General features: G+C 39.8%; 2 protein-coding genes across 4 annotated transcripts; one reads left to right on the top strand and one right to left on the bottom strand.

Moving 5' to 3' along the window:
- Positions 1-29: 29 nt before the first annotated feature.
- comp (cartilage oligomeric matrix protein) lies at positions 30-10191 on the top strand. Its single transcript, XM_010787237.1, has 19 exons — positions 30-150; positions 2016-2089; positions 2451-2502; positions 2686-2834; positions 3440-3577; positions 4079-4156; positions 4952-5104; positions 5620-5724; positions 5971-6078; positions 6167-6326; positions 6560-6678; positions 7149-7201; positions 7312-7505; positions 7584-7762; positions 7875-7923; positions 8061-8257; positions 9032-9204; positions 9378-9517; positions 9772-10191. Exons 1-19 carry the CDS (start codon positions 84-86, stop codon positions 9828-9830), a joined length of 2247 nt encoding a protein of 748 aa, XP_010785539.1. The 5' UTR covers positions 30-83; the 3' UTR covers positions 9831-10191.
- A 4621-nt stretch (positions 10192-14812) lies between these two features.
- LOC104959362 (CREB-regulated transcription coactivator 1) lies at positions 14813-22170 on the bottom strand. Of its 3 annotated transcripts, none has more exons than XM_010787238.1 (6): positions 22016-22170; positions 21046-21282; positions 20324-20410; positions 17269-17355; positions 17019-17193; positions 14813-16664 (listed from the first exon to the last, which is right to left on the bottom strand). In XM_010787238.1, the coding sequence occupies exons 1-6, from the start codon at positions 22139-22141 to the stop codon at positions 16453-16455; spliced, it is 924 nt and encodes a 307-aa protein (XP_010785540.1). In that variant the 5' UTR covers positions 22142-22170; the 3' UTR covers positions 14813-16452. The 3 variants fall into 3 exon arrangements, with proteins under 3 accessions (XP_010785540.1, XP_010785541.1, XP_010785542.1); XM_010787239.1 differs by having other exon boundaries at positions 14813-16658; XM_010787240.1 differs by lacking the exon at positions 20324-20410.
- Between the last annotated feature and the right edge of the window lie 678 nt (positions 22171-22848).

Here is a 22848-nt window from a genome sequence, read left to right as displayed (position 1 = left end):
TCTGCAGGAGGAGCGCAGAGTCTGAAGGCAGAAGAGAGAGGAGAAGCTACCTGAACAGTCACCATCTTCAGCTCAGACTCACCATGCTGTGGTTTCTGCTGCTGAACTGTGCGCTCTGCATGGGAGGACACTCTGCAGCAGGACAGAGAGGTGAGAGAATATTTACATTTTCTATTGATTTCTAGTTATGTCGCGCAGGTGTGAAACAATAAGGGATATTAAAGGTGTGCCATTGATCGATTGATAAATGAAGGGGGCATTGGGCATTTAAAATCTAACACTCCAGGGTACAGAATTTGTGAAAACAGAAATATCAAGACCAAAAAAGTCTAAGATGGATGAGATAATAAATGTAAAAGGATTTTTTGGTTTGTTAGATTTTTTTTTTTTCATCAATATGTTCATTGGTATTCAACTTTTGGGTGATTCTGAAAAAAACTCTTGTTTTCTGTGCAAAGCCTTTCTAAGTACATGTCTGTACTTTCTCACAATGAGGAAAAATAATCACTGTGAGCTTTCGAAAAAAAAGAGTCCCATTTACCTTCCTATTAGCAGTGATTTATTTGCAGTATCTCATCTTTCTGCTGTGGAATCCATTCAGTAAACAGAGTTGCTGATAATGGGTAAACCACATTTCCTGCTCGTGGCGCTCAGGAGGTTTCTGCCCTCGCATCTTACGACTCCTCCGGGGGAGGGGATGGTGAGAGCGAGAGGGGGGGGCGATGTGGTCAATTAGCAATATGTTGCTTAAGGATTTCACCCCACCTGAGCATCCCCCTGCTGTTTAACCATAAGCTTCATAAACATGTCTTTCAGAGAAAGCATTTGTTGGCACTCAGGCTTAAAACATTTAGAGGCCCGATCAATATGTCCAAAACACAATTTGGACACTGAAATAAAATGACGGACATTAAATATGGTTAAAAGGGAGTGACCCTACTAAATGTCCCTCCATTTTCTAAGACTCTTGTGTCTGTTGATTGTAAAACTTCTGGGACAAACCCAATACATATTTATCTGCAGCATTGTTGGATGGTTGATATGATTTTTTAGAAAATCCAGATCAACACTCACACTGTAACACTGAAGAAACAGAAGCACAAGGACGCTATGCGCACACTGTTTAGTTCTTGTTGGCACACAAGCTCGAAAAGTGTATCCTCCAGAAAATCTTGTATCATTCCATATCTGGAAAATCAATTTCACTATCAAAACATCTCTGACTCCAGCGAATGCGTGGGCGGTGGATAAAAAGGAGGCCTGGTGGCTGAGGAGTGTCAGGTATTGGACAGGCACTGGATCATGTAGTACAGGAGGATGTGTGTGTTTCCCCCCCCACAGACTTTCATATTTGCTCCTAAGTGAGCTTCTGATGCCAGATGTTGAGCCAACAGGAGTTTGAAAACCTATACTCTTATTTTTGTGAAACTTGGTTATGTTGGTATTGTGGGTTGTAAAGAATGTGATGGTTATGTGTTTTGTCTTTTATGTGGAACAGAATTTTCTGCGGTAATAACTAATGGGGATCCTGAATTAAGTATGACAGGAAGATTAAAGAGGTGTATGTGACTTACCACACACTCACACACACGCCAGTCACACACACACAATTAGTCCTCTGTCTTATACATATTGGCTGTTATTTGAGGCCTTATTTTCAAAGTTGTATTTCTTTGTCATTTAGACCACATTATCTAAATAAAAAACAAGATGTGACATCATGTATTGAGGGTTTTTCACTTATTAAAAATGACAGCCCAAAGCCCACAGGGAAAGGTAACATTTATCATCAATTCTTTGAGATGAGAAGTAGAAGGTTTTGTTAGAGATGTGCTCCATATAAGTCCTCCATTTAAATAGCAAAGAAAAAGAAAAGCATGACCTTCAACACATTTGGATTTGAAAGACTCACACTGTGTTACATTGTGTACGTGTGATGTTGGCAGGGTTTATCAGTTTGGCATTATTGTCGTGGTTGTGAAATATAATTATTATGATGATTTCTTTTTTTTCAGATGGGGAAATTATCAGTCAGATAAAAATGACAAACTTCGCACTGGATGAGATCAAAGAGCTTTTGAAACAACAGGTGAAATAGTTTAAAAGGTCACCTATTGTGCAAAATTCACTTTTTCATGTATGTTATACATAAACATGTGTCCCCTCTTTGTAAAGAGATTCTGAAAGTTTCAGGAAAAAGATTCGCTCACTTTTTGTCCTGATCCATTTATATATGTGTTCACAGATTAATAGCAGATTCATTAGAATATAAAAATTGGATCAGGAATTCAAATTCTTAAAAAATGCCGGAAATGTATTTTGAATAATGTCAATTTCAAAATGATATCGTTTTTCCATAGTAGGTTATTTTAGTAACATTTTCTTTGTTTTCAAATGTTGGATAGGGATCGAGGCATCATAAAAATATTTAATTGATTTTTCTTTTTCAGATAAAAGAGATTGTTTTCCTGAAGAACACAGTGATGGAGTGTGAAGCCTGTGGTGAGTTTACCAAATACATAAAACTCTATTTCTGTATTTCACTTTTCATTAATTTCAAAGAATTGAAAGCTTGCTAAGTACTTTCTATGCTGATGATGACCTCTAATTTTTGAACTTCCAAGCAAGGTTATAAAAATGTGCAGAACTCTTGTAGTATAGTGAGCATACTGCCTCTCTCCTCAGGGATGGGAGGAATGCAGCCTCGTCCCTCCTGCGTGCCGAACCCCTGCCACCCAGGGGTGAAGTGCAAGGAGACACCTCAGGGTGTGAAGTGCGGACCCTGTCCTGGGGGCACGGAGGGCAACGGTACCCACTGCACTGATGTCGACGAGGTACGCAGAGATATTATATATAATATATAATACAGTACAGCGCTATGATGGCTAAATAATAGTTTTTTAGATTTACAGGATTCATAGCCTCCAAGTCATATGCTAATACTATATATATACTAATATGCTAATACTAATACTAATTGTGAAGTTTGACAGTGTGATTATTTAGGTCTTCTTGCAGTCTGGTTTTCTTAAGCAGTTTTTACCCAATATAACTATTTTTGCCGTGAGTTAGTTGAAATCAACAGAGATAAATAAAAAGCATTCATATATATATAAGCAGGACATTACATTTTTGTCTGGTAGATTATCCTCAAAAGAACACGCAAACCACTTTTAAAAAGTGTGTTTTGGTCAACAAGCTAAATTAGTTTTCATAAACCTGCTTGAGTTCAAACATGTTTAATCAAAGAAATTAAATCATACATAATAAATCAGGAAGCCACAGAAAATAATTATTTATAATATGACAATTGATGTCCTCTTTTTGTTTGTCATAAGGGATATTGTATCTATGTACACATTCCAGACTGCAAGTACAGAATTTAAAACTAAATGTAGTTAATGTTGTTTTTTGTGTGTCTGTGTCTTTGTTGCTGCAGTGTACAGTTATGCCGTGTCACATGGGTGTGCGCTGCATAAACACCTCCCCAGGTTTCCGCTGCGGCTCCTGTCCTGCTGGGTACACCGGCCCCCAGGTCCAGGGCGTCGGACTCGCCTACGCCACCGCCAACAAACAGGTCCGCAGCGGTGAACACACAAACACTCACTGTTCAGCTCCTCTAATCTGCGCTCTCTGTAACTCTTCTACTGTCTACTATTACAACAAGGGAGTGAGGGAGGCCTTAAGGGGATTTTATCGATTGGATACTTTTAAAACCAAAATTACTCGATTAATTGATCTGTTCCAAGTGCAGTTTAATTTTCAAATACTGAGGCAATCGTACAATATATTTAATAGTTTCTGATTAAAACTGAGGGATAAGAAACTGTCCTCTCTGCACGTCAACATTTTTGTCTTTGCCTCCCACTAGCTCCAGTCTAAACACATCATCAGCACCTCTTCTCTCTCTTCTGTACGTCACACAGTGTGCCCTGGTCTGCTTCAGCAGCACCTTCATCCTCCACACAGGACTGTTTTCAATCCGCTGCACCTCATTTTTTATCTGCACTTTTTCCCGTCTTGATATGAAAGCCCATGGAAGATATTTGATCCTTTTTTGTCTGTTTGTCCTCTCAAGGTCTGCAAAGATATCAATGAGTGTGAAGGCATCAACAATGGAGGCTGTGTGGAGAACTCTGTCTGTATGAACACGCCTGTGAGTATAATCACTATACAAACTTACAATACTGAGTTAATCTTTGAAGTAAACCCACAACTACAACCAATAAGATAGATGACTTCAATGCACTTTTGCATTATACCACAAACCATGTTTCTAAAGAGCCACTTCATGCATTCAGAAAATCTCACTGAATATTGAAAAGAAAGGCAGATGTAGAGATAAAAAAAACTAAAATCACAACTTTTTTAACTTTAAACAGAAGGAGTATCATGAGCATTTGATATTTGGTCAATTGAAGATAGGGTGAAAGCTATTGATGTATTTAGAGAAAGCATTGGTAGCATCTAAATCTAAAAGGTGGGAGGCTTTGTTTGGGTTAACGTTCAGGTATTTACAATCCTGATTGAATGACTGCACCTTTAAAGCCTCTGCACAGAACACAGCAATCCTGCAGGTTCATTGCATGTCACAATGACATACTTTAACGGGTAAAATACACTGTGTTATTTATTCTGAGGCAAACAATGCGAGCAGAGACATCCAATTTATGTCACACTCACGTGTTGAAAACGCAGCAAACAAAACCAGTCTGTTTTTTCCTAGTGTTTTTACTGAGAGATTTTCCACTGTGTTTTGTGGCACTTCAATATCAGTAAGTAATATGTCAGTATAATTTACGTAAAACCCAAGATGGTCCATATTTTCTCCCTTCAGTTGCTCAGCGCACCCATGGAGATTCCTTTACAACAACAATACTACCATACAAATCTAGCCTGGCGATTGTCCCTTGTCAGTGATGTAACAGGACATTTCACTGTGTGTGTTCAGGGGTCCTACAGGTGCGGCCCCTGCAAGACGGGCTATATTGGAGATCAGCGGCGCGGCTGTAAGCCAGAGAGAGCCTGTGGAAATGGCCAGCCCAACCCCTGCCACGCCAGCGCCGAGTGCATCGTCCATCGAGAGGGTCGCATCGAATGTCAGGTGAATAAATCAAACATTCTACTTCTTGTTCAGACTCTTTTCTAAGACCAAAAATGAGCAATTTCACTGTGCAGCATCCCTAAGAAGGAGTGAGGGATTTATATATTTTAGGATTGAGTGAGACCTTCGTTATTAATTCATTAGTTTATCCTTGCTGAACAAATCGCTCAACAGGGACTAATGACAGTTGGAGTTGATGTGGGAAATTGAGATTATGTTGCAGCCCAACATTGCTTTAAAATTAGAGCATTCAATCTTTAACCCTCTTATGGCTACAATTATTTGTAGGTTCCAGATGAGACAGTCTGGAAGAGCTTCAAAGTAATTTACTACGTTTGTAAGAAGCTGTTAAACATGTAAAGGCCAAACTCTCTGAATCATATAAGTTTTGTGCCAGATTTTGTGAATGTAAAGGTCTGTTTGAGCGCTTAAGGTATTCTGGTGCTTTTCGCAGTACGCAGCAGGGCCAATAAAAACAGACAGTACAGTACATAAAACATTATCCCTACTCACAGTGTGGAGTCGGGTGGGCTGGAAACGGCTACCACTGCGGCCCTGACATTGACATCGATGGTATCCCTGATGAGAAATTGGCCTGTCCTGAGAAGACCTGCAACAAGGTGAGTCTCCTGAGAGCCCCCATAAGAAAAGAAAAAGAAAGAAGAGTGAAACAAAAACAGCACAAATTATCACAATTTAGTCATCTGCAAAGAATACAATACTGATGGGAATTATGTATCATTGGAATACCCCAAAAATAACTCACAAGTAAACCTCTTTGAGCTTTAGTGGTTCTTAAATTGTCCTCAAAGCATTTCATAAATCTGATTTTAGTTGACTTTAATATTGACTTTCTTGTCTTTTAGGATAATTGTCTCACTGTTCCCAACTCTGGTCAAGAAGATGCCGATGGTGACGGCATGGGAGACGCCTGCGATGAAGACGCAGATGGGGACGGGATCTTCAACATGCAGGTTCATGAACAGAAGTGACAGAGATGGAACAAAACATGATTCAAACACATAAGCCTGTGTTCATCTTTGTTTATGTGTGTGTTTGCAGGATAACTGTGTGTTGGTGCCTAATGTTGACCAGAGGAACGCCGATGAAGATGACTTTGGCGATGCATGCGACAACTGCCGCGCAGTGAAAAACAACGACCAAAGAGACACGGATGTGGACCAATATGGTGACGAGTGTGATGAAGACATCGATGGGGATGGTCAGTATTTCACATATTAGTTACAAACACATCTGTTGATACATTAAAAACATATGTTGTATATATATAATTGTAAACACTAACATTAGTGAGGCCTGTAACATGAGTTATGATTGTATAGTTCTTTGACACATATAGTGAATAAAGCTCAATAAATGCCATATAACAAAAATGAGAGAAAGACAGTACTAGTGGTTACATGAATATTCACTGGTTCCAACATTGATTTCAAGGAATCCTTAATCACCTGGATAACTGCAAAAAAGTTCCCAACGCTGACCAGAAGGATCGTGATGGAGACAAAGTGGGAGACGCCTGCGACAGCTGTCCTTATATCCCAAACCCAGACCAGGTCAGAAATCTCTCTCCGGTGTTGTAAGAAGTGTCGACTGTGTTTGAGTCCAGAGCCTGAGAACAAACAGTTATAACTCAACAGACAGAACACAGTGACATGCATGTAACACAATTCAGATACGCTAAATTAAAAGGAATGCTTTGGTTTCAACTATAGGACAATTGTGAGAAAATATCAATTATAGCCAATATAAACCTTAATGTAGAATAATTAAAATATAAAACATTTTAATTAAATGTATGACTTACAATGTAACATCTGGACAGTGTGGGTGTTTTAACTACATTTAAATAGCAAAACAAGTTTGTGTTTGTCAATAGTTCATTGCACCGTAATTTATGTATTCAGTCATTGTGATAACACTTGCCAATGATGGCAAAAAAAGCCTAAAAACAACTTAACAGCAGACTAGTCTTGACCTGACTGTCCTCTCTCATACTCACCATTATTATTTTCATCTTCCTCAGATGGATGCTGACAACGACTTGATTGGAGATCCCTGTGACACCAACAAGGACAGGTACCTTGTGACCTCATCAATCCCACTATATATTTAATTTAAATTATTTATGTAACAAGAGTACTGGAGACCAAAAACTGGATTTGTCAGTAAAAGTCTCTCTTGTCCAGTGACGGTGACGGGCACCAGGACTCGAGGGACAACTGTCCGGCCGTCATCAACAGCTCCCAGCTGGACACGGACAAGGACGGCCAGGGGGACGAGTGTGACGATGACGACGATAACGACGGCATCCCTGACCTGCTGCCCCCCGGTCCGGATAACTGCCGTCTGATCCCCAACCCGCTGCAGGAGGACTCGAACGGTGGGTAACACCCCCTGACTAAATCTCCTAAATAAACAATAACGAAAAGGGTTTAAGACGTTCTTTCTATCTTCTCAGGTGATGGCGTTGGCAACATTTGCGAGGCGGATTTCGACAATGACACCATCATCGACACTATCGACGTTTGTCCAGAAAACGCTGAGGTCACCGACACTGACTTCAGGGAGTACCAGACCGTCGTTTTGGATCCGGAGGGCGACGCACAGATCGACCCCAACTGGGTGGTGCTGAACCAGGTCAAGTAACTAGCTTGTTTAGGTTTTATTTATGTGCTTTTAGATCCCAACATCCTTAATATATTTTTGGTGCGATACCATTTATCTCAAAGATTTGTTTTTGTTTGTGCAGGGAAGAGAGATAGTCCAGACTATGAACAGTGATCCTGGGTTGGCAGTGGGTAAGAGCAACATAGAGCAATCCAAAAACTACTTGGATCACAGCTCTCTTTAATTGTATTGACAATGTTTTCAACCAACTGCAGGTCTTCAACTTCAGGCAAAAATGTGAAAAAAGATCTGACAATGTTTCCTCCAGGTTACACGGCTTTCAGCGGTGTGGACTTTGAAGGGACCTTTCATGTAAATACGGTGACGGACGATGACTATGCAGGATTTATCTTCGGCTACCAGGACAGCTCCAGTTTCTACGTGGTGATGTGGAAGCAGGTGGAACAGATCTACTGGCAGGCGAACCCGTTCAGAGCCGTGGCAGAACCTGGCATCCAGCTGAAGGTAGTCCCCTGCCAGCAAGAAATTAATCATCATAGTTATAAGATAAACAAGTACCACTTTCTGATAAGGCTCCATTTATAAAGGTTTATTACGCTGACAATGATGGCTTTAATAATGCCAAATAAATGATTTATTACTGATCTAATTATGGATCAGTTCTAAGGCTTTTTTAAGAACAACCTTTGCGTTGCCCTGTTGTGGAGAATCCTAACTAGGACCACTTTGCAAAAGTTAGTCATCTGAAGTCATACATATGAATACATCACAAGTAAAGGGTTCTTAGAATCCATTAAGTCCCATCAAGTCTGCAGTTGTAATTTGTAATACATGTATAAATATTTATAAAGGAAATTTGGTCCAGAAGTTAAGTGTTTGAAAGTCCAGAGCCAAATCAAAAAAGCATGCTAGGCAAGTTTTTCCGTCAAACTCAAAAAGTTGTTCTTATTTTTGGCTTACAGATGGTCTAAAAGCATTATTTCATTATTAACTAAACATTAACAAACCCATTACTTACAGTTATACGTTTATAAATGCTGTCTTTTTGTGTCTTAGTGGAACTGAATACCAGTATGTGCACTAGATGAAGAAGTAATGCCTTGGTTTGGGCTAAACTCAGTGACCGGCTTTTAACTACTTAGTGCATCCGTGTTTAAATGTTACACTAATCAGATCTTTCTAAAGCATTAAAGTAGTTTTAGCACAAAGAGTTTCCATGACATGCTCACTGGATTATTCCAGAGACTCAGGCTGCTTGTCTTCTGTGGTTTTGAAAAGGCCGTCAAGTCGAACACGGGTCCAGGGGAGAACCTGAGGAACGCCCTGTGGCACACCGGAGACACCAGCGATCAGGTCAAACTCCTCTGGAAAGACGCTCGCAATGTCGGCTGGAAGGACAAGACTTCTTACCGCTGGTTCCTCCAGCACCGACCCGCAGACGGCTACATCAGGTACCGAAAAACAGTACAGGAAAAAAACTTCTTTACTAGAACAGAGATATGTTATCAGTCTGTGCATTCAGTCTGGTGATTCACATTTAGTCTATAGACTTAAAGTCCAAATAGTCTTGTTTTTTAATGAATACAAATCTATTTGTTTCTAACTTATATTCTCCCTGTCGCAGAGTACGTTTCTACGAGGGTCCTAAGATGGTGGCGGACACAGGCGTCATCATAGACGCCACGATGAGAGGAGGTCGACTGGGAGTCTTCTGCTTCTCCCAGGAGAATATCATCTGGGCCAACCTGCGTTATCGCTGTAATGGTGAGATACCTTTTCCATTATTGTTAATCCAAGTATGCAGCTAGGACAAAAATGTATGCCTGAGCATTAGACTCACCTGTGTTTGACAGAAAATAAAGGGCTTGTGGAAATAGGCAAATATAAATGCCAAATAAAGATATGAATGCAGTCGTAAATGCCAAAGTAACTCTTCTGATGCCTGTTGAGTATTTACCCTTAAGGTGCTCAGACTGTAAACCAAACAGTGATTTCACCTCATGCTGTTTTCTGTGCAGACACTCTCCCTGAGGACTTCGACACTTACAGAGCCAAGCAGGTCCGGCTGGCGGTCTGAAGACACTGAGCGAGCCCAGGGAATTCTGGGAAACACTTTCCAAAGCACAGCTGGGATCAGAAATAAAACCATCACTTATATACAAAGGCTTGTAAGAAGTCAACCAAATATGTTTTAACATAAAGACTGATATATAAACTCCTGACAACAGAGGACACGCCTCATCAGGGAAAAATCTTCGGAGCAGCATCAGGAAGACAAATTGTTTTTAATTGTTTAGCAAACGGAAATATCTGTCATAAATAATTTTGTGACTAAATATTATCCTATATTGTATATTCAAATTTCAATTTATACTTTGAAAGAACTATTGAAAATATTTAACTGTCACTGATGAATAAATGTGGATTTTGGTAAATAATGTGCATTATACATTTTATACATTATATTTGAATATTAACCAGCAATTATGATATATCTAATGAGGAAGGTACTCTTAAAAGTGTCAACATGTCAGAGAAGTGTGGAGAAAATGTTTTCAAAACTAGTCAATTGTTATTTAAATTATATATATATATACATATATATATATTTTGTGTCATGTAAAGCAGCTTTAAATATATAGAAATAACATGTTAATGGCTTTACTGCAGAAGACGTAAAACATTTTGTTTTAAGTAACAGACGTGACGTTTTTTCAAACTCAACAGCTTTTAGTGGAAATCAACATTCTGAACATTTCATAAGCATGCACATATCCAAAATAATCTTTTAAATTTTGCATTTGGAAATACAGATTACAAAATAGAAACAATAGCAAAGACAATATACAACAGGATCGAACACCATGCACGTCCACAGCAAACACGCTGTGACGTTGTAAAATGACATCGGGACGCTTTTTTGAATCAGCATTTTCTGAAAATCAAGACTATGTGCAGAGAAACATCTGTCTTCCACATTCAATTTAATTGACATTTTCTTTCATCTTATAAACAAATGGTCACATAAGGAGAATCACATGGCAACTACAGATATTTTACTACGACTCACAGGACAGCAGTGGTTTATGTTATTATCACTAGAAGCTTTAAGTGGAACTTAAACTATGTTTTTCCAGAGACAGTTGTAGTCATTTAGAAAACCCTGTGTTATTAAAGGGACATTTTATTCAGACCTAAAACACCCTGGGAACAAGCAGTAAAGACGGAGCAGCAACTCTTTCTTTTTCACGTGGGATCAATGATACGCCTTTTAACACAGGACTCCTGTTTAAGACTGCTCTGCTTCTTCAGTTTGGGACAACATATCAGCTTCACTGCTTTTCAACACAACATAAGCTGCGCTAACAAGTAACTCAAGAAGTCAGTGGAGGCTCAGACCATAACGAGCAGATGAGTAAACACTGCATAACTTGGAAAATATACATTTATTTTGAGGTGATTTGTTCATCTCGAGACGGAAACGGAATTTCGTTCAGTAGCCATAAAAGTGTTTCAGTGTTTAGCTTTAGATGCCTTTTTTTTGTGAAATGACCTCAATGTCTCAAAATGCTAATTCATGCTCTACACGTGAGAATGTTTCACCACCAAGAAAGGATCACGCAAAGATATCCAAGTCTGCTCAACAAAGTTTACTGTCTTTTTTATTTCTTGAATTTAATTGAATTAGCTGCCTAGCTTGAGTTAAATTATTTGTATAAATGTGGCTCTTAGCTGACAACAAACCAAAGACAATTAAAAAAGGAATCTAATTATTTGTTACACTATATGTTATTTTCTATCTCTGATGAGCTACAACAGAAGTGCAGACCAGTTGGAGTCCGTCAACTTTTCAGTGGTACAACATTTTCTACCTCCAAATATTTTGCAAGTAGATGTTTTTCTGCAGCATTTTACATTAAATGAAGGATGGTGTACTGGAGCAGAGTTGTTTGAAACATTTTCCTTTTGATTATATCTCATTGTTCTCATGTGACCTGAACCCTAGATTTACAGTGTGCTCTAGTGTTGTGTAGTCAAGATGCAGAGACTGCTTCACATGAGTATATTTCAGGTTGCCACTATCACTGTAAGAACCATGACTCGCTCAATGTGGGGAAGGGGGGGGATGACCAACAAAGAAATACATTCGGAGTGCCGTTCTGTTCCAACACGAGAGCGCAAGCTGCACTGGAGTAAGCCCTTTCTAGTTTTGCATCCCCTAAAATCTTCACAGATAAAAAAAAAACAAGACAAAACATATTTTACAAAGGAAAATAGAGTATTCATCTTTTTCTTTGACATGAAAATACCTCCGGAGTTTACATCCGGAGTGAAACAGTCAGCATCCACATCGGGCAGAACAGTCCCTGCTCAAGAGCCAGGAAGTTACAAATAAAGTGCGAAGCAACTAGTTGACTAAACATTGCACAAAAACAAACAAATAAAACACTTCACACAGTCCCACAGCTGACATGATAGGCAACAATAACTCAGCATAGCCAGATGTAACTCCTGTACATAACTTGGGAGAAGAATCAGCTCCATGTGTCCATCAGGTCAGTCGACTGCGTAATGCACAAGCTTCAGGAGATTCAAGTCCACGTATGCAAACAATCAGTGCACGTGCCAATCTGCAAAACACAACCTGATTCCATTGTTTTAAGAAAGCCAAAGGGTTGTGCTGAAGAAGAGGAGAGGGCCTGCAGGTTTTTTTCTTACACTCGTACGTTGTGAGATGCTACAGTGAGAAGAGAGTGATTCCTCAGAAAAGAAGAGAAGGTGGCGACTGAAGGATTAGGCTAAAACTAGGACGCTGCCACAGGAAATACATTCTCTTATCATTCTTGAAGTAGCATTATACAGAGATGGAGGTAACAGAGTCACAGGAGAAACCCATACATGCATTGCTTTAGACTTTGTGATAGCGTTATGTTACACAAATCAAACCTGCGGAGCTATAGAAGGCCTTCGTTAAGAGGTTTTGACTGTCAGTTCAGACATGCATTTTGTTTCAGCTATAGCATATGTACAAGGTCAGTGTGGATGACCAGTATTCAGCAGGATGACAGGAAGGAAGTGAAGGGGGGGCTCAAATCACTTTTGTATTACTGTTAATTGCTGCATTACTAGCAATGCAACACTGGAGTTTGGGCTCGAACACATATTTTGTTTTAGGGATAACACATTTGGAAACATGTAATATGTAGAGAATGAGTTGTATACATTTGTTTTAGTTGCTTAAAGGAAAAATCCAACAGATTATGGGAAAGTGTTGTGAATTTCTGGGCCTTTTTCTTCCTCTGATGTGACAGGCCTGGTAACAAATGTCCGGATATTTTCAGCAAATAAAGTGAAATGTTTGATTAATTTTAAACATTGGTTCATAAGGTCCAGCATCAGTTCAGTGTAGGATTAAAGAGAAAGGGTTTCTTTCTTCTGCAGCAACTTTGCACTGATGTTTAACAGTCACACAGGAAGAGATGCAGGTGGAGGGATACATATCGAGGTTTGAAAAAACCGTTTAAAGTAAAGCTGGATTTAGGTTTCTTGTTACTCTGGTGTAGGAATACATTTGTAGTTCAGTGTACGATTTCACTCGTTGATTGTCATAGCACTACTGCGACACTCATTTTTCTTTCATTTTCTTAACACAAAGCCCCGATGTTGAGCTAAACCTTCAGTTACAAATGTGTCCACTGACTGAAAAGAAGACAACTAGAATGGTCATGTTGTTTTGCATTCATATTAAAAATGCAATACAATAAATACAAATGATACATAGGGGCTCTGTAACATAGAGAAAGAATGGCTAAATGGACAGTGGATGAACTGTAAAGGGCTTTGCTAGAAAACAAAATAAATGTGTCCAGTATTATTGAAAAGGGGAATATTAAGCCTTTTCTTCAAATCGCTCAAAGCTGTCCTCCAATCTACTATCTCTGCCAACATCAGTCCCATTTAGGAGAAAACAGCCGGATACGAACACAACAGATCTTTCTTTATCTCAGTATATTTGCGGTGTCATTTTCCTTTTTTTGCCTGCTTTCCCACACCATTTCAGAAGAACAAATCCAGCTCAAGTCCAGAAATAAACAATAACACATTAAAGATGGATTTTTCCTTTAAGGGTAGTTTTTTTGTTGTCTCATTTGCATAGGAATCACAAATCTGAAGAAGGCAAACAAAACATTGGATGCAGGGAAACAGCAGACGATTAACACTTTGACTGAATCAATTGAACATCAGTAGATAGAGTTGTGCAGTAAACCAAACGTGATTCCTTTTGGGGAGGGGGTTGGAAAACCTTCCCACAGCGCTTCAGGCGAGTCAATGATTAGCACGTCTGTACATGAACATTACAATATACCAAACATGATCCCACACACTTACACACACCTCCCAGGGAAACTCTGACAAAAGGCCAAGGCAGATTAGAATTTGACACAATTTGTTCAACACATTTTGGCAAACTCAGAGATGATATCAATATGTAAAATGTTCAGATGACACTTGACATGAAATGTGTAAACATTTTTCCGGTAAACAGTTTTAGACTCGATTACATCCCTGGTTGTTTTTGCCGTTTCTAACACTGAATGGAGCTGGGCCGATGTCGGTGCTTTCTGAAATGTTGCATACAATACTGAATATATAAATACACTCATATTCTTTCTTACACAGGCCCGGTATGTACTTCATCCAGTTTACAACATGGGAGTAATCACAATGAAAATATCCTCATATTTATAAATTAAAATTTGCATCATACGAAAACAACAATTCAGAAAGGGGTGTCAAACTAATTTCATCGCGGGCCACATTAGCATTATGGTTGCACTCAGAGGACCGGTTTTAACTTTAAGACTATATATAAATGTAATATATATTATATATGTAATGTATTATATTTCATTATTGCCTCTATATTGGATTATTATCACATAATAATAATAATAATAATAACTTCATAATTAACTACGTCTGAAAGCAGAAGTCAAGGGCAAATCATTGAAAGTCTCTTCAGTGTGCATGTCCCAAATTGAGATGCATTGTGGGACATGTAGTTTATGGACAACGTGCTTCTCTAAAGCGGCATGTAACCGTATAATAAACATATTATATTCTTTGCAAATTAAGACGCGGGCCGGATTTGTCCCGTGGGCCTTGAGTTTGACACCCCTGATCTAGAGCAGTTGATACTGTTCAATATCCAACGATGGACAAATAAATCCTAAACTCTGCATGGTACTGTTGTTATTGACGACCTCTATGGCAAAGGTCGTTAGCGTTTTTGTTAGAGCTTCCCTGTCAAGGAGCAAAAAGCCTCCCCATAATTGCGCTCCTTCTCAAACACTTTAAACCCATCCTTTGATTACTTTAGTGTTTTTGCTCCACTTTAAAAAACATCAACAATTTGGCTATAAACTGTACCGATACAAAATACAGTACATTGATTTGTCAAACCTTACACAACATAATCACAAATATCACTGACCAAAAGTTGAGTTCCTCTCAAATACAAGAAAATGTTACAATAAGTTACGAAAATACGTTGTCACATCAGACACTTAAGTAGAACAGTAGAATACTCATGTAAGGCAAAATCAGGTGATTTCACAGTGACGACTTAAAAAGATTTAAGATTTTAGTGTTTAAAAACAGACGGCTTTCTTCACTGAGAAGACGCTCAGTCTGGATATATATATTGGCTTTTCACTGGCAGAAAATTAATTTGGACGTGTTTTCTTGCTTTCTAGTTAAATAGAAATACCTGATGATTTTCTCAGAAAAAGTTAATTCAAGTGGCGTTAAACCAACCCTTTTCTGGAGCACGCAGCATTTTGTGGAGCTGTGCTAAAACTATGATATTCAGATTGGACCGTTGGGCTGCAGCATGGCAACGTCTACAAGTCCTACATCAGAGAATGGCACATCGAACACCAAAGAGCAACTATGGGGAGGTTTTGCACTCCTTCATTAACCAAGTAGCTTAACAAACACATATACAAATATGTTAGTAATTAATAAATAGACACAAAGTACATCAGTGCAATTGTACACTATGCGTACAGAGAGCATTTTGGCATCAAATTTAAATATGAAACGGAATATAAAATCTTTAACTAAATAAATAAATAACATGAAACTACATAAAGCATCAAAACATACAGTACATGATGAAAAAAACATTTGGTTGTCAAAAATAAAGCTTTGAGTGTGAAATAGAAAGCCGTCGCGGCACGATGGGACAAGCGAACCGGCTGTGGTTTGTTTTTCTTCTTCTTTTGTTTTTTAATACAGCCGCTACAACAGGTAGGGTTGAGCCCAACGTCCGAGCAGCTTCCTGCTACGAGCCAATATCACAAAACAAAAGTGGATATGAAAAGAAAAAAAGTCAAATGTGCTATTTTTGGAATATATGTGGCATGTAATGGTACACTGTAAACACAGCAGGCTAGCGAAAGCGCTGAGCAACGAATCTCATTCAAAACGACAGCGAGGCCATTCCCCGGCAAGCCACTGGATGTCTTTTTCCCTGTTGTCTTTTGGTGGCGCATCGTTTCAAAGGGAGTCAAGGGCGAGGTCGGACAGCTGGACGGCCATGCAACGAGGGAGAGGGTTCATCCGGCCCTTTGGTTCTCTCATTCACAAGTTAGTGTGTTTTTTTTCTTCTCCTTGTTCTCGACCAGCTTCTCACGTTACAGCCTGTCCATCCTGAACGTGTCCTCGGTGGCGGGGTCGGTGAGCACCATGTCGGGGTCGTTGAGCATGTGCAGTCCGTCCAGGGTGAGCGGGTCGATCTTCAGCTCGTCCAATGGGAACTGAGAGTCTGCGTCGAAGCTGACGTCCCCGACGCCCGCCAGAGAGTTGGTCAGCTCTTTGGAGAGGCTGGGCGGAGACTCGCCTGTGACTGAGACACGTGACGTCAGAGGAACAAGTGGGAACTGACATCCCAAACAAACAGGCAGGCACCTTTTAAACTCGATCTAAGTTTGACAGTGGCAGGCGAGTCCACCAATATCAATTAATAAACTACCTGGCAACTAAAATAACAAAATAAGTTGTTTAAACTTGCATTCAAATATAAATATATTCCTACATATTGTATTTAAAGTGCAACTACTGCAACACAGTATCATTTAGCATTAGGTCAGTGAACCTGTAGTTGCTTGTGTTAAAACAGTAAAGGCTAATTTGATCCTGGGGAAGTTTTTTCGCACACATGTACAATAAGGTGTATCTGATGGACAGGTGGTGTTGCTACCTGTGAGGATGATGTTGGGGATGTTGCCGTGGTTACCGTAGCCGAGATGCTGCGAGTCCTGTAAGCTGCTCCCGGTGAGGCCCATCATGGCCGCCTGTGTGTAGTTGAGGGTGGAGCACTGGTTGTAAAGGCTGTTGGAGTTGATGGGGTTCTCGATCATGTTGAACTGCTCCAGCTTTAGCACAGAAAGATAAAGTCAGGTACAGAGGGGGGAATACTTTTCATTGTTGCTTTTTGTTGCTTTTGTCACCTGGTGAGAGAGGGCATTGGTCTGCCTTAATGTCAACTGCTGATCGTAGAAGGAGTCGCCAAATATACTGCCCACCATGGGAATGTGCTGGAGAAAGAGAAGTGAGTCCCACAAATCAGAACAAATGTCAGGAACGCAGCTAAATATAAAAGTCTGTAATTAAATGAGCCAGAAGGCAAGTTATCTGGGCCCACAGGCAGACAGTTCAGCGATGGACGAACACAAGCAAACACACAACAGTCAGTCTGAGCAGCGCCCGAAGAAGCAAATGGGTTTCATGACCAGGGCTGTCGTGGTTATGGGACAAAAGAGGAGGTTGATGAACCAATTTAAAAAAAGTGATTCTCCTAAACACCTAATAACTTTAATAAATGAAAAAACATGAAATGGAAATATGAAAGTGTGGCTGTTTTCCCCATTGCTCAGGACAGGACACACAACAGGGCTGTTTTAACCGCAGCAGCCCTGTTCACTGTAACACAAACACAATCAACCTGCTAAAAGGGAAGTTCTAGTATTCCTCCACCGAAGTGATATCCTGACATGTTTGTCCTTTACAACTATCGGTCAGCGTAGCACTTAGATCTCACTCTGGCTGTTTCACAAACGTGGCAACAGCAGCTTTCCAAACGAAGATGTATTTAAGAAACAGTTTTACCAAACTGCAAAGCGTATTTACAGAAGATGAACTTTCAGGCTGAAACAACTACCTGCTTCATTGGATCACCTCTCTTTTCATTATTTTAGCCTTTATTTCATCTTTTGAGTTTTTTCATCAGTCAAATTCGAACAGTGTGTTGATTATTTCTGTAACTATGATATTTTTTGTCAAGTTGCAGTAGATCAACAGTAAGACAGTCTTTCCTAAATCTCTACATTGTTGATGGTGGGAAAATATTAAGTTATTTAGGTAGTCAAGGTTGACAAAGTGTAACAACACTGGCCAGAGATTCAAATACTGGAATGTCCCTTGGAAATGTTCTTGCAATGAGGAAAGCACTAAAACTGAAACAAATCTGAACCGAAGGGCTTTACAACTTAATTCGATAGTAAAAGCCCCCCACAAAGAAATCCTTCCAGTCCACTGAAGAAGTCAATATGGAGGCAAACGGTGATTACATTTAAAATATTTTAAAATCAGCTTGGCAAATGTTTTAAGGAGGGAAATAAATCCAACACAATCGATACATGGATACACACGCTGCGTTTTGTGGGAGTGAAATGGAATTCAATCATAACTTTTTAAGTTAACAAACAACCTCCCAAGGGTACCATTAATCAAATGATCTGCTATTCAATAATTAAATTATATATTTTAGTTTTAACATTGCCATTGATAACTTCATTTCATTTTCTTTACTTGATGTGAGTAATTGCTTTACTTGATGTGGCCTTGCACCTTGAAAAGCACTAAACACAGAAAGTGTATTATTAAAACACATGCAAGCTGTCTTTGCCTTTCTGCCAAATGTTTTACTGAAGTCAGGATAAGCTCAGATGACTTTCCCCCATTGGAGAGAGTGATATGTTTTGTTTGTGTGTATGTATATAACAGATGTAAACTGAATGTAGCTCTTTGCTCCGACTAGCAGCTCGGTGTTCTTGACTCACAATAGACCAACGGCTCATTTTACCATTAAAGGGAAGCGTTGCCTTTCAACCAGCTCTGGATCGTTCCAATGAGGTTGGTTTGAGCCAATAAACAATGTTTGGCTTTCTTTCCATGTTATTGTCTGGGGGGCTCTGGGCTCCAGTGACAAGCAGTGAAATCCGAACATCTCTCACTTGCACATTGCAATGTTAAAGTCCGGTTTAAATTCAGCAAATGTTCCCTTCAAGTCTGACTGCTGATAAAGGATCATAGTACGATTTTAAAAAAAAGTCAAGAACATTATTGTTGTTCTATTTGTTTATTCGTAAGGAGTAACAAAACGAGACAAAAAACCTGAGACCCATCATAACTGCAGCTCATCCCGAGAGAAGTGTCTAAATCCTGTGTGGTGCATAAAGGGGATGTCAGACTAGGACTGCACGATATTGAAAAAAACTGACATTGCGATATTCTTTTCCCCTGCGATATATATTGCGTTTTTTTTAACTATATTTAACCGGATGAAGGATTTTAGTCACGGACGTCTGGATCTTAACTGGTTGACTCATCATACTTTAAGTCATGATCTAACACGTCATGATAATGCATGTTGCTTACCCTCAAATAAGGGGGTTCATCTGTGAATGAAGAAGAGTGGTTTCTAGAAGGGATACAAGAGATTAAACGTATTACATTAAACTATAGGAAGCTTCATTATCACATTAGGGAATTAACATACGTGACCAAATTAGGTAATTTAACTTTTTATTCCACAATTAAAACCTTTTTGGTGCAAATAGCAGCACAGTAGTGGACATCTTTTAGACAACATTATACAAATAAAATTAAGAACAGCTATACACCAGCTCCTTTATGCCTTTTTGAACCTCTCTCATATGGTGTAACACCGGCAAAGGCATCTGAAAAAGTTGTTTGCTGTGCATGCAGACTCAGAACTCCACTCAAGTACCCCTGACATGAGAGCCGCGCAAGTTTTCTTTTTGTAGCAAGCAGCAAAATAATTGTAACATGACGTGTTTGACTTAATTTACCTACTTAATATCGAACGCCCTAATAAAAATAAATAAATAAAAACGTCCCTGCGATGTGAATATCGCGGTTATCGCCATGACACGGTATATCGTTCAGCCCTACGTCAGACTATTCATTTTTACTGAAGAGACCATGAAGGCACCATTTTGCAACTTTATGAAACCTAGCTCTACTGGTTGATAACAGCTAACTGCTAACATGTTTAACCACCACTATCGCCATGTTGTCATGCACACAGTGAGGAGTGAGGGACAGGGGTGATGAAGAAATGAGTTATGCAGCTGTTGACACCATGAGTGGTTACTGCAGGTACAGAGGATGAAAAGCAGCCTAAACTCATCTACAGTTAGCTTTCCCCCAGGCGCGAAGACCTTCCCCAAACAGCAGCTAGCTCAGTGGGTGGGCCCTTACTTGAGGCGAGCCGCCGGGGGAGAAGCCTTGATTGGAGACGGGGGAGGTTGGAGACTGAGTGGCTGGTGAGCCAGTCTGATTGCGGTACTGTTGGAGGGAAGAGGGTTAGCTAGCACTAAGCTTCATGTCTTTCACACACAGATCTCAAAGGACGGGATGTGAGAGGGCATCACGCATCGATCTGATCATTATGTACAGTGTGGGGAATTATACCAATCACCACCAGATCAATTGCGAAAACTCTTCGGCTGTTTCTGATGTGATTCTGGAAAGTGTGATTGTGGAATCTGCTAGTCCTACTTTGGTTAAATGGTAAAGGTAAAGTGGTGTATTACTGTGTATCATAAGCTTATTTCATCTAATTGCTTGCTTCAGTTCACACTCATCCATCCAATAAAATAGGAAAATGATCCTACACAAAAGCTTACAAAGTGCTATATATTGAGAACATATAAATCAGATTTAAAAGACAGGAAGAAATCTTGCTTCAAATGAACATAACAAAAAAGTTAAAAAGGCATACTTATCAGATGATGAGTTTATATACATTTCCCCTAAGGAGCACAAAATCAGTCTCAAAACCCAGTGACTTAAAAATAATACTGATATTTCCTGGCATGTATTTTGTGTATCTTAATAACTTTCAGAACAATAAGGCGGCAAAATGATTAGAAGATTAAACAAAATGTCTTTATCTCTGCTTCCACCAAACGTCTTCTTACCGAGCCGATGCTGATGCTGGCGCTGGTCTGACTCTGGCTGTCTGGGGAGGGGCTGCTGGAGTTGGTCCCGGGGGAGGCCAGGGGGGGCAGGGTGATGAGCTGGATGCCCTGCGACAGCGCCTGCTGCTGCTTCAGGAGGTCGTTCAGCAGCTGAGCCTGGGCCTGCGCCGTCAGCTGGTTGAACAGAGGGAGCTGGGAGAGCTGCTGCTCCAGGGTCAGCGACTCTGTGGACATGTTCTGAAGGAACACGCATTGACTCTGTTTAGGCTGGTCCCGAAAAATGTGACATAAGTTAAATGTACGGAAGAGCATTTCAGTGCAATTCAGTTCCTCGTCTTCCGAGTGCCAGGCTTTCGTTAGTATACATTTTGCCTGTTCCTCTACTAAAAAACGTCAAACCATCCAATTCTAATGACCATAGGTAATCGTTTGGAGATGTTCTTATATCAAAACTGATTTTTTTTTACTACTCTCTTTAGCAAGCGATGGCATAACAACAAAACCAGTTGAATGTTACAGTGTAGAGAAGCAAACTAAAACTACAGAGCTTAAGGACACATGTTTAAAATGAACATTTCACTCAAAAGTAAAACATACATATTGTTCCTCTTACCTGTGGTGCTCTTTATCAATCTACATTGTGGAGATGTCTGCCTAATTTCAAATATAATTGAAGTAGATGGCATGTTGCTCTCAAAGAGCCAACAAATACTTTGAAACTTCTATTTCCAGAAATCATGACCTAGTTACTCAAGATAATCTTCAGGCCTCGCTGTGAGCAGTCTCATGTAGATACCATTTTCTTTCTTTTATCTTTCTTTTTTTCTTACAGATTCTATTTGGTGAAAATCTCAAATCACAACAAAATGATTGATAGACAGCACTACAGGTCTGAGGAACATCATGTTTGTTTTTGTTTTTTTACTTCTGGGTAAAGTGTTCCCTCGTAGTTCTCAGAGCAGATCCTTACCTGTGTGATGTTGACGGGTGAGGAGAGGGTGGGGGAGAGCTGCTGGGGGGACTGCTGGAGATGGAGTTCAGAGGTGAGGGTGAGCGGCACCACGGGGGGCTGCCGGCGCTGAGACGTTACAGTCATGGTGGGCTGAGGGGAGCTGGGAATGCCTGGGGAGGGACATAATAATAATAATCAACATCATAGAGAACACATAAAGGTTTCTTTGTTTCCCACTCAACTCAAACCAACTGAGTGCTGTAAAGTGAAAACACAAACCTTTAACGATCAATTTCATATTGCCTACTAATTGCTGTGAAATATTGCAGGGCTGCGATATTATTTTCATTTTTAATTAATCTGGATATTTATGTGATTAATTGTTTATTGTATTAAATGTCAGACAATTGGGAAAATGTCCATTCCAGTTTCTCAAAGTCCAAAGTGATGTCTTTATAAAAGGTCTTTCTTTTTTCAGTCCAAAACCAAAGGATATTAAGTCTAATATGATATAAGAATGGTAAAAGCATATTTGAGGGTGCATTCACACCAGCCTTGTATAGTCCGGTTGAATCGAACCCCAGTGCGTTTAGCCGCTTGGTGCGGTTCGTTTGAGTCGGTGTGAACACAGTCCGAGACCTCTGAAGTGAACTAAACAACCGGACTNTGGTTATGGGTTTTGTAAGTTTGTTTTGTCTTCCTCCTTGTGTTTTGTCTGGTCCTCCTCCCTGTCGTTAGTTTCCCTGGTGTGTCTGATTGTCTCATTGTGTTCACCTGTTGCCCTTGTGTTTCTCCTTCCCCTGCCCAGCTGTGTCTTGTCCTGTGATTACCCTTCTGTGTATTTAGTCTAG

The sequence above is a fragment of the Notothenia coriiceps genome, unplaced genomic scaffold (assembly GCF_000735185.1).
Source record: "Notothenia coriiceps isolate Sejong01 unplaced genomic scaffold, NC01 NC01_scaffold00030214, whole genome shotgun sequence".
NCBI lineage: Eukaryota > Metazoa > Chordata > Actinopteri > Perciformes > Nototheniidae > Notothenia > Notothenia coriiceps.
Note: the sequence above shows the minus strand (reverse complement) of the source record. Positions and strands in the feature narration are given on the sequence as shown.